Source organism: Caretta caretta, chromosome 13, assembly GCF_965140235.1.
Source record: "Caretta caretta isolate rCarCar2 chromosome 13, rCarCar1.hap1, whole genome shotgun sequence".
NCBI lineage: Eukaryota > Metazoa > Chordata > Testudines > Cheloniidae > Caretta > Caretta caretta.
The window spans coordinates 208,035-219,673 of NC_134218.1; the positions used below are offsets into that span (position 1 = coordinate 208,035).

At 49.1% G+C, this 11,639-nt stretch overlaps 1 protein-coding gene across 4 annotated transcripts; it reads right to left on the bottom strand.

The window, feature by feature from the left end:
* Positions 1–286: 286 nt before the first annotated feature.
* On the bottom strand, positions 287–11,596 carry CCNDBP1 (cyclin D1 binding protein 1). Of its 4 annotated transcripts, none has more exons than XM_048820268.2 (12): positions 11,313–11,596; positions 11,113–11,172; positions 10,462–10,541; positions 9,706–9,787; positions 9,428–9,524; positions 8,978–9,051; positions 8,578–8,654; positions 7,004–7,272; positions 6,547–6,607; positions 3,863–3,909; positions 2,374–2,520; positions 287–1,630 (listed from the first exon to the last, which is right to left on the bottom strand). In XM_048820268.2, exons 1-11 carry the CDS (start codon positions 11,452–11,454, stop codon positions 2,412–2,414), a joined length of 1,098 nt encoding a protein of 365 aa, XP_048676225.1. In that variant the 5' UTR covers positions 11,455–11,596; the 3' UTR covers positions 287–1,630; positions 2,374–2,411. The 4 variants fall into 4 exon arrangements, with proteins under 4 accessions (XP_048676225.1, XP_048676224.1, XP_048676223.1 ...); XM_048820267.2 differs by having other exon boundaries at positions 287–1,656; XM_048820266.2 differs by having other exon boundaries at positions 287–2,520; positions 11,313–11,594.
* Positions 11,597–11,639: the final 43 nt, after the last annotated feature.

Sequence of the window (11,639 nt, forward strand, 5' to 3'; positions counted from 1 at the left end):
GGAGGTATGGCTAAGGGCAAACTGACTCTCCCTGAGCCATGCAACTTATTCTGCAATAGGCATGACCCAGAGCTAGAGCCAACTGCACTGAAGACAGGCTGCATTTATTATTTCTTTATAGCCCCCAAGGGTGAACAGGCTACAAGGCTGGCATTACTCGCAAAGCAGGGTGGGGAAGACCAGGCAGAAGCCACTATAGCTGAAAGTCCATCATCTGTTTTTTTTTTACTAAGAATTGATGCCTTGGATTCCACTAATATCACAGGAAAGAGACAAACCAAGGAAGAAAAATTGCAACAAATGTTTAATACGGAAAGACAAACTCCACACATGGCATTTGGGAAAAGCCTCAGCCCGCTGACAGAGCAGTGGAAGAGGAACTACATAATGGTAACACTAAAGCATCACCGGGGGCATGGAGATGAAACAGATACACATCAACAAAACATGGAGGAGATATTTACTCCATTAAGCTGTGCATGTTCTCCCCGAGGAACGGGAAGGAGCTGTTTTTCAGCATGGAACAGGGAGCAAGTTCCAGCTGCTTGGTCAACTGAGTTAACTGTTTGTTCAGCCAAGGCTTGTAAGTAATGCTGACAGGGACATTTCAAGCCATCGCTCAGAGGCGTGTGTGTGCGCGTGTGCGAGAGAGCAATGCCCAGCAGTATAGCAAATCCCCCCTGCTTCTCTGCTGGGGTAAGAGACTAGCCTACTTCCTTCGTTTGCAGAAAGCTCTCATCCCTTGGAGTGCAAGAGGCTCTCTCCCCCACATGGCTGGGTATTAAGTGGTCTCACACAGTGCTACACTCATTGGGGTGTAGTTTAACTACATACCCACATGTACGAGACACAGTGGTCTTAGCTTTACTGGTGGCAGTTCCCTTGGCCCAGCTGCCAGATTTTCCAGCTCTTCAGGGGCCCCTGTAACCAGTTTCATCTCAAGTTCAACCAAAGGAGAGGGATACAGAGGAAGAACGCAAAACATGGCTGAGCTCTTTATAAGTGTCCATGTCTTTATTGGGCTGATTTGCTCTTGTAAGAGGTCTTCACACAGCCCCAGGCAGTTCAGAAAACCATAGGACCCTCCTAGAGCATGAGGTACAGTCATTCTTCTCTTGCTCTTTTTCCAGAAGGTTTTTACTAAACATCTATTGCTGGTTTTGCAGATAATCCCCAAATATGAATGGGGGATCCCAAGGAGTGGGGGACAGGTTACAGGTACATCCTTTGAGAGTTTTCACTCCCTTTGCCTTAGCTTCCCCCATTACTTCCCCAATGCTACAGTATCAGAACTTTGACCCTTTCTTCTGACTCCATATTTGGTGCCTGTCAGATGCACCTCCAGCCCCTGAAAACTATGAACAAAGCAAATAATTGCATTGCCTTCTCTTGAGTAGCAGATTGGGCTCTGTACAGCCTGGCAGCATGCTGCGCTTACCATCCCTTCACCCCACCCAGACAGGGCCCAGACGACTCACCATGCATCTTGACTGCAGTCAGAATCTGAAGGGCTACAGAAGCATCAACACTGTGGCTGCTAGATCCCAGCGTACAGCAGGTGCTACTATCCTGAGCCCTGGTCCCAAGGTGGGTTCTCTCCAGGGAGGGGAGTTTATGCTGGATGGTGGAGCTGCACAGGAGTCAGCAACATTCACTCTAATTAAAGTCACATTTAAGCCATGTTAAATGTTGTCTTATTACATTCTCAGCCTAATGCCCACCTAGCCCAACATCCCCTGAATCCAGCCAAAACCATCCCAACTAGGCACTGATTTCTCACTATACTATGCCCATCCCCGTGGCATCAGGGTGCCTCAGCTATCAAGGAGAAAAAGAGTATCAGCCTGGCATTTTAAGGGGAAGATGCTGCATCTCCCTAGAACTGCACTCTGGTGCCCACAGAGTTGTTGAACTAGCAGATAACAGTTTCCACTGCATCCTCACTGGAAGGGAGCAAATTCCTTTATTCCTTTCCCATAATTCAGAGGGAAGTGAGGGCATCACTCCATACATTCTCAGGCTGCCAGGAGAAAATGTACCCTTCATGGGTCCAGTCCAGCCTCATGAAGGTAGCAAAACCCTTCCCCCTCCACAAAACAAAGCCACCATGTGAACCTAGTGACATTTTATTGCCCTTTCTGCCCTATAGGGCAGCCCTAGAGCCAAGTCAAAGGGGACAAGGCATATTCACAACAACAAGATGCAGCTTCTCATTGTCCCAGGAAACAAATCAAGGGTGGCAGTGTTGGCAGTTGCCAGAGGAGACCACCAAGTCACACTTTGCATTTGCAAAGTTCTTCCAGATTGGAAAAGCTCTTCCCTCAAACGTCAACCCCATCGTTCTCCCCGTGTTCAGGGAATGACCAGACGCACCAGAAAGGCAGCTGTTAGAGACCCCAACTGCAGAAGCATTAAAGTTCACTCTGTGTGAAGTCCTTAATTTTGTCCATGTTGTGATCTACTGCACCAGTGAGAAACTGAACCCAGCCTTCCTCCGATGGGGGACACACATGGCTTGCCCTGCAGGAAAGGGAGAGGCATTAGAATGACTTTGAGGTACTGTATATCTAGGCACCTCCAAACTGCAGAGTGCCAAGTACCACAGGACCATGTCACAAAGAGCTAGACTATTACAGGGTTATAAAGGAAAGGTCTCTGCAGCCTCAGAGTGCCCTTGTCAGAGCGGGAGTTATCTGTACCTCCTGCCTACCCCCAGCAGGGAGTGGTCTCTGGACAACACCCTAGATACACAACCACACTTTGCCTCACCAGTCTGGCAGGTTTAGGTTGGACATTAGGAAAAACTTCCTAACTATCAGGGTGGTTAAGCACTAGAATAAATTGATTAGGGAGGTTGTGGAATCTCCATCATTGGAGATTTTTAAGAGCAGGTTAGACAAACACCTGCCAGGGATGGTCTAGATAGTACTCAGTCCTGCCATGAGTGCAGGGACTGGACTAGATGACCTCTCGAGGTCCCTTCCAGTTCTATGATTCTTTGCTGCATGCTGGTCTGTGTGTGTGTGGCGGTAGGAGAAAGTAAGGGAGACAAATCTGTCATCTCTACCCTCACCATGTCCACTCCTCACTAATTCCCAGCAATTTCTGTACCCGCCTGCCCATCCAGTGCCCTGCATCCCCACCCCCTACAGGGAGGGGTCTCTGCCACACTTTGTATCCACAATTCAAGAAGGATGTTGATAAATTGGGCAAGGTTCAGAGAAAAGCCAAGAGAATGACTAAAGGATTAGAAAATGTGCCTCATACTGACTGAGCTCCTTGAGTGTTTTTAGCTTACCGAACAGAAGGTAAACGGGTGACTTGATTAGTCTATAAGCACCTACATGGGCAGCAAATATTTAATAATGGGCTCTTCAGTCTAGTAAAGGTATAACATGAGCCAATGGTTGGATGCTGAAGCCAGACAAACTCAGTCTGGAAATATGGTGTAAATTTTTAACAGTGGGGATAATTAACCATTGGAACAATTTATCCAGGGCTGTGGTGGAGTCTCCATCCCGGTTGATTTTTGTTTTAAGGATATGCTCTAGTTCAAAAGGAATTATTGTGGGGCAGGTCTCCGGCCAGTGTTACACAGGACGTCAAACTAGATGATCACAATGGCCCCTTCTGGTCCTCGACTCTATGAAACCCCCATATCCTCTCTCCCTACAGCCATCACTCCCTTTGGGGCAATCAGGGTAATCCCAAATTCACATTGGCTCTCCACAAGCCTTCTGAGGAGCCCAGGCTGGTCACGTCTGGCACAGCTTCTCTAACAACATCCAGAAAGAGGGCAACCTCTCGCCCCCTCCCCTCCAGAAACACTCTGAGCTCAGGAAGGCCCACAGGCCATACTCACTTTGTAATTTCTAGGACTTTCTTTAATACAGAGGCCAGTTTGGCAGCCTAAAAGGAAGCAAAAGGGAAAACGATTGAGCCAATGTGGCAAGCACGATCCCAGCACTGCTGTGGGGAGTTGAGGACACATGCAGGAATCTTCTATCATAGGAGGCATCCTAGCATAGCCGGGGGGAGGAAGAGACAACTCTATACCCAGCAAGCGAGGTGACCACCTAAAGCTGTTGTGGGGAGCTACCCCCAGCCTAGTGCTGCCATGGAGGAGGAGCTATTCCCGACCACAGAGGCAGCTTTGGGTCTCTGCTCCCTTGGGCAGTGGCACCCAGACACCTCTAGGGGTCACACAGCTATGACAAGATGGCAGTACAGTACAGACCCGTTTACACGTGGATGTCGGGAGTCAAGCTGTCACGACCGCTTGTTAACGGACCGCGGGTTAAGAGAGCCATGCTGAAAAAAGTGTCTATGATTCACTTAGAAAAAAATGCCGTTATTTTCCGCTTCTTATGAAGTCTGTCATTCGCCACGGATGAATGATTTTGATATTTTCTGCATTTTGCTCCTCCATAAATCTTACAACAGCACTAAGGGCTTCTGTGGGCGAAACTGACCTTTTCAGCGACATCCTCACCATCACTTTCATGGTCCGACGTAGCCTCGCAGCCTGTTAATATTTCTTCCTCAGACAGAAGTTCTGAAGTCGGGCAATCTTCATCCATCTCCAGCCATTCGGTAATGATTTCCAGTGACATATCCAAACTAAAATCTTGTCATTTGAAAGAGAAGTTTACCTTTATCCTCTTTTGTCTGCATGCGTGTTTGTAGGACATCGTCTTCCGAAAATCCTTCAGAGTCTGGCTCTGAATCAGTGCCACTGCTGGAGTTTTCCAAGTCTGAGCTGTCTTTGACAGAAAAGGCATCACCGAGAGCCTTCATCCAGCAATTTTCAATGGACTTTTGTTTTACTCCGTGCCAAGCTTTTTTAACTAAATAAATAATTTCCTTCATGTTTAACTGTTTCAGGAATTCAGAAATGCCTGAAGACGTGCATGACACGATCGCCAAAATCGGCTCCCGTCAATAACTGTTTTTAAAAATACCGAATAATGCCCTGGTCTAAAGATTGAATTTTTGATGTTGTGTTGAATGGTAGGTATAGCACTCGAATTTTTCCATCACTCGATACCAGTGATTTGGCCGGAGGATGGGCTAGACAACTGTCAAGTAGCAAAAGTGCTTTGGCTTCGAGTTTCTTCGACCGCAGATGCTTACGAACAGCTGGAACAAAGCTGTTGTGGAACCGGTCGTCGAAAATGAGTCTCATCATCCAAGCATTTTCGCTGTTAGCGTATATTATTGGCAGTTTGGCTCTATTGAGGTGATTAAAGCAGCGAGAGTTATGAACGCAGCCAACTAGAACAGGGGCAAGCTTATGGCTGCCTGTCTTATTACTACAAAAAAAAAGTCACACGATCTTCTCTTTTTAAATCCAGCTGTTTTCTGTCTCGTAATTAAAGGCTAAAGTCTTATCTGGTAGCAGTTTTGCAAATAAAGCTGTTTCATCACAATTATAAAGTTGTTCGTTGTGGTAGTCTTCATTTTGTAAAATAGATTTTAACTTGGTAGGAAACGTGTTCGCAGCTGATTCATCGGCTGATCAGCTCTCTCCAGAAATCAATACCTGCGCTATGCCATGATGCTTTTTAAAAACGACTTATAAACTGCTTGCTGGCTTGGAATGATTCATCCCCCGTTAAATTTCCAAATTTTTTCGCTTGGGCTTGAAGACTCGGCCCACTGAGTGGCGTTCCTTTCAGTCTTTCCTGAGCAAACCCTGTGCGCATGGCTGTGTCTACTGTGGGTTTTGCTGAACAGCGCACACGTATTCGCCTAAGCCCCGCGGCAGAATCGATATGTTGTACAAAGCCGTTCCGTTTAGATTCGTTTTTTAGCCATCCTCAGAGTAGATTCGGCCATCCCAATAGCTTTTGAAACCTTGGCCTGGGTTTCTCCGCTATTTACTCGATCTATTGCAGCTAGCTTTTCTTCTACAGTGTAGGAACGCAGACGCTTGCTCTCTGCTATTATATTAGGCCTATGGTTAAAATTTTCTAATGTAGTGTGTATAACTATATAACTACTATATATTATACATCTCTCTAGCGTGACAATGACTAAGCGTGCGTGATACATCTTTACCAATATCGGTAAAGACGTACAGTATGTTTCCACTCCGCACTTCCTGTCGATTTCTATGTCAGTGAGTTAGTGAGCAAATCTGTAGTGCTACATAGCAAGTTCTGCGTGTTAACGAGTCTCGCGTGTTAAATAGGTAGCACTGGGAAGCATGGTGCTACCGTGCGTTAAGCAGATTTGTGCGTAAACAGGTCTGTACTGTATCAGCACAGACCATGTACCCTCTCCATGTACTCTCTCCTTCCTGGTGGGCTCAAGACCCTGCGAGAGAAGGAAGAGAACCGCACGGAGAAGCTTACTCTGGAAGCCAAGTGGGTGTGACCCAACAAAAACAGACAGGCAGTCTTCAAACTCAACAACTTGCCACTGGGCCGGGGCCGATTACCAACTGCCCTTAGAAACACTAACTCCCACTTTTATTTTCTCTGTTCCCTGCAGGAGCCAAGCTGATGCCCTTTGCTCATGAGCTGGGGAGTGGTAGGTACTTACATTGAGTCGTACAGACAGCTGGTTCATGGGCGGATACATGCTTAGTGCCAGCTCATCAACACTAGGACAAAAGACAGAGGTTTCAGTATGAGAGAGGGAGCGGAGCAGTCAGCCCAACCAATGGATGAGCAAAGGCTATGCCTCCCACCAAACATGTTAACTGTGAGAGCGAGTCAGGCTCTGGACAGCTCAGCAGAAAACCAACATCAGCTGTATCTAACAAATACGTCTCTTTTCTGTCCCAATCCTCGTGACCACCCATCCCCCATCACAACTATCCCTGGCCTAGTCACAGCAACTCTCTTACAGACTATTCCAGGGCCCCACTCTCACAAAGGCCCCACTCCCATCATGAGTGCAGAGGAAAACCCTTGCATAATGCAGTTCCCTGACCTAGCCGGCCTACAAGGACTGCCCTAGCACAGGTAACATTGAGAGGGTAAAGAGACTGACTCACCTCGGGCTGATCTCATTGGTGATGTCTGCAAGATCATCTAGCTGAGCCACTTGTTCTGGGGTGTCTGCTTTGCCATGAACCTTCACTGCACCCAAGAGCTTCTTCAGGCAGGCTTTGGAGGCCTTCATCAGCCCCATGCAGGGACTAAGTAGCTTCCGGTCAGCTTCAGACCAGTACGTGTCCCTATTGCCCCGAGAGCCCAGCTCCTCATCCTCCATGATGTCACTGTAGGGGTCCTGATCTTCCCTCTGAGCCTGAGAGCACATATACTGGAAAGGAAGAGCCCACCACTTGTCCCCATAGTGCCCCTGAGGAAAGGGGTGAGTACTAGCTAGAGCCTGCTTAAGTAGTTTGCAGGGGAATGTCTTCAGGATTGGAGTCGGACACCTGAGACCTTTTCTCCTTTGGGAATTAGCTTAAAAATCAACCCCTCAGGCACACCAGGCCACTGATCAGCAACAGCCTAGCAGGCAGTCCCCGCTCTAACCCTACACCAGCAAACTAAGCCATGCAAAAGACAAAATAACGAACTGGCTTCACAGAAGCCACATATTAAGTAGTGGAACTAGGCTGAGGTTTGGACATTCAACAAGATCCACGCATTGCATGACACTGTTTTGGGTCAGAATCAAGATATAGGAGCTATGACAACCTGGATAAATGTCACGGATTTACAGGATCTGTGCTACGCCCCAGCTTTTAAACAGTCCCTTGTAGGTATTTCTTCAGAATGCCAGACCCTCAGGGGGGTCCTTCCTGTCCACACGGGTAGGCCACACAGCCTCAACACTCCTGAGACTGAGTCTCTGGGCTCCAACATTCCAGTTTCACAACGTGAGCTCTGCCCAGCAAGTTCCACTGCAACAGACTCCTGTCCAAAGACTTTTTACCCCCTTCAAAGATCCATGCACTATGCAAGTATTTGCAGTGACACCAGGCAACCTTCTCAAAACAGAGTACGGCTTTTAGTCAATTGAAACACAGCATCAGGAAGTCCTTAGATTACATAAAGCAGCAAAAGTGAACACACAGTCACTGGACAAAGCTCCCTATAGGAACCATCTTGGTTTCCTTTTTCTCTCTCTCTTTGTGAGAGTCCCAGGTGAGAGATCTTATACCCCTCACAAGCAAGTTCTTATCCTAGTCTCCTGTCACTTCAGTCTTCCTCCTGCAAACCATGCTGAGTTTACATATTACCACTGGTGGGGTTTCCCATGGACAGGTGTCAATTGTTCAGCCCTTGGGGTTCCCATTATCCTTCCAGACCCTCCATTGATATGGGTCTGTTACAGCCAGTCTTTAAAACCTAGTCATACCACGCCAGACCGTTAGGTGATACACACATCTGCTTTGCTTCAGGAGCAGTTTAACCCTTTGTCACACTGGGTAACAATCAATAACCAAGTAAGTCATTGCCATGCATATCAGTCATAAAAATATTTCAGAGAATTCCCATTTCATCACAGTAGAAAACCACAGCTGTTGTTTCATTACAGCATCACTGCAGGAAACCCCTCCCCTCCTCCCCCCAACAGTTGGCTCTGTCCCCAGCAAAAATAAAGGGACTTCCTCACCTGCTCCATCTCCTCCACCGCATCCCTGACCACACCCAGATAGGCAGCCATGGCTGACAGGACTGCTGCATGGTTATCTGCACACAGAAGTCAAAGAGAGAAGGATGAAAGGGGACTGTACAGATGTTACCAGCTACCCAGCATCCACCATACTCCTCTAGGTCACTGGATCAGTCACCGCCACAGAACTCCAGGGTCACCATGCAGGTGACCCCACCTGGCTCCTGAGCATGTAATGGCTCTAGGAATGGCATCATTTCTGCTGTAGGAGCTAGGCTCCAAGATACCAGCTGCAGTGTTCCCCTTTAGTAGATTCAGGGACTGTCGATTTCTGAAGCCCATATCCCCCACTCCGGTTGGGAGTGCAGAGCTTTGCACTCCTTGCATCCATGTCGCTCACCTTGTGGCAGATGGGAAATCTGCTCACATGCCTCCCATATGCTACCAGTTGATATAAGCTGCTCCTGAGACAAACTGAAAAAGAAGAGAGTCCCTCAGGGTGCTGGGACCTATAAACATTGCTAAGTGCAGGGTATCCCCTTGTCAAGAGACAGGAAATATGGAGCTCCAAGAATCAGGCCAAGAATCTGTGCTGAGAACAACCTACTCCAAATTGCACAAGTTACCCAGCAACACAAATATTCCCCCCACCTCCTTCACAAAAGTCTTACCTCTCCCAGGCCTCCCCTCTCTGCCACATGCAGAGCTACATTCAACCCTCTGTGAAGGGGGTCATATTCATAGTTGGTTACTGTTTTGGGATGAGAAGGTGTGCATAGGGCTTTCATTTTCTTTCCCCATCTATTTAACCTAGCAGCATGTAATGGGGGCACTGCTCGATCAGTATTACCTCTGCAGTGGAGTACTGAGAATTACGTCTGTGAGCTGGATCATTCCTTCCACTACCTCGGCAGTGGCATCTCGCACCATCTTCCGCAGAGTGGTACCTAGACGAGATTGAGCAAGGAATGATGCAGCCTGACACTATCACAGTGAAAGCCAGCCCCTCTCCAAACACAGACAAGGTCAAACAGGCAGGCGTTCCTACTCTCTCTCACTCACACACACACACACACCCCCCTTCTCAGGGGAAGGAGAATTGGCACAAACCTGCTCTCGCTGCCTCACCTTGGCCCTTGGGAAGCCAGTAATACACTGTGGCAGCTGCTAGGACAGCATTCTGGACGCCTTCACTCAGTTTCTGACAGTCCTGAGAACAGTGGACAAAAAGAATCAGGAATGAAAGGGGTGACACTGCAATCCCATTAAAATGCACCAGCTCCATCTGAAGGCAGATCACTTTCTTACACACTGTTGTTCTCAGCTAGGGACTCTGTCAAGTGGAGAGGAGTGGCAAAAAGCCAGCTGGGGGTAATGTGGGAAGAAGGTGAAGGACCACAGACCAACACACTTACTCTGTTGTTACGTTTCAAAATAATTGTAAGGCCGAGTCTGGTGCTCAGCTGTCTAATGCCACACCATACTCTAGGCATCAGACAGCAGTCTCCCCACCCCAAGGCATTCGCATATTGGTAAACTGGTACTGTCAAGTTGGGGGGGTGGGGGGAAGAAGAAGAGCTCGTACTATTATCTTGAACTATGTGGCTCTTTTTCCATAAACACTTGGGTTGAAACCTTCCACAGCCAATGAGCTGTTCCCTCAGCTCTGACAATTCTCTATGCAACAAGACTGGGAAGCCATGTGCCATTCTAAAGAAGAGCGAAAGGGTGCAATTACATCCCACAAACGTCAATGAGAAGAACCATTTGTTTTATTTTTTAACCCAAACTAACTTTGTCCTAGTTCAAAAGAGCAAGACGCAGAAAGGGATTGCAATGTGGGAGAAACCTTGAGATTTTCCTTGACATGGGGCATGCACTCACCTCTGCAGAAGGCAGCGGAGGCCTCGAGAATGCCAGACTCAACTTCGTAGCTTCCTGGGATGTTGCTTTGAACGTCTGACCTAAGGATCAATTCAATGGAGTCAGGACATTAGGCGCTGTCTCAGTCAAAGGGGGCAATACCAGCCCCTTTTCCTCCATCTGCCCCATCTGTTAGATAAAGCCGACATCAGTTCCCAGTTAGGAAACTCAGCTTAAGGAAAGAGATGGCAGCAATTCAGAGGAACACAAACTGTTGAACTGATCAGACGAAGGTCCATCTAGCCCAACGTCATGTCTCCAGTGGGACCAGCTGCTTGACAGGAAGGGGCAAGAAACTCTAAAATGTTTGTAAGGATACTTTGAAATTGAAGAATTGAAGTTAGTTTAACGTTGGTTAAGAAAATAATATATTTGCTAGTAAGGAAGAAAATGACCTACCCGGCAGACGAATGAAGACTGTGAAAATCGTGAGTTATGAGACCAGACTGTAGAAGGGGGAAAATATCGTTCAGCAAGCAACGGATACAGCGCAGAACTCGACGCTCCTGCATTTGGCTCCAGAGCTCCCAGGTTCGAGCCCAGCCCCTGGCATCTGCCCCCGCCAGAGCCCTCCCCTCGGCGCCAGCCGCCCAGGCCCAGACGGGCCCCTACCTAGCGTGTCCCAGAAGCGCTGCTGCTCGAAGGTCTCGCTGCTCTCCCGCGACTCCCCGTCTGCAAAGACACCAGCGCAGCAGCTCAGAAGGGGCCGCCCCGCCCCGCCCCGGCCGCGGGTCCCCCGGCGCCGCCAGGCCCGGCCCGGCCCGGCCCGGCCCAGAGGCTCCCCTCCCGCCGCCCCTGAGCGCGGACCGCACCTCGGATCCGGGCCAGCGCCGCCCGCAGCGCTTCGCGGAGGTGCCGCAGCGGCGCCGGCGCGGGCCCCGCAGCCCCAGGCTCGCGCTCCATCCGCTCCCTCGCACGCACTCCCCGCGGCGCTCGCCCGAGCGATCTGCGCATGCTCGCCGGCCGCTCCCAGGGGCGCGCGGCGCAGGGTTAAAAGGGCCGCACGGGGACGGAACCCGAGGGCGCAAAAGTTGGCAAAAATGGACGGAGAACGGAAGCGGGCGGCGGTTAAAGGCGCTCGAGCCCGCACCGCATTCAGTTCCGGCCTCGCACGGACCCCGATCAGTGTGGCACCGCAG

Coding starts and splice junctions, on each gene's coding strand:
- CCNDBP1 (XM_048820268.2), bottom strand. CDS start 11,454: ATGCGCAGATCGCTCGGGCGAGCGCCGCGGGGAGTGCGTGCGAGGGAG. Junction 9,788..10,461: donor CTCCGCTGCCTTCTGCAGAG/GTGAGTGCATGC, acceptor CACTGTTCTCAG/GACTGTCAGAAACTGAGTGA. Junction 9,052..9,427: donor CTCAGTACTCCACTGCAGAG/GTAATACTGATC, acceptor CTTCTTTTTCAG/TTTGTCTCAGGAGCAGCTTA.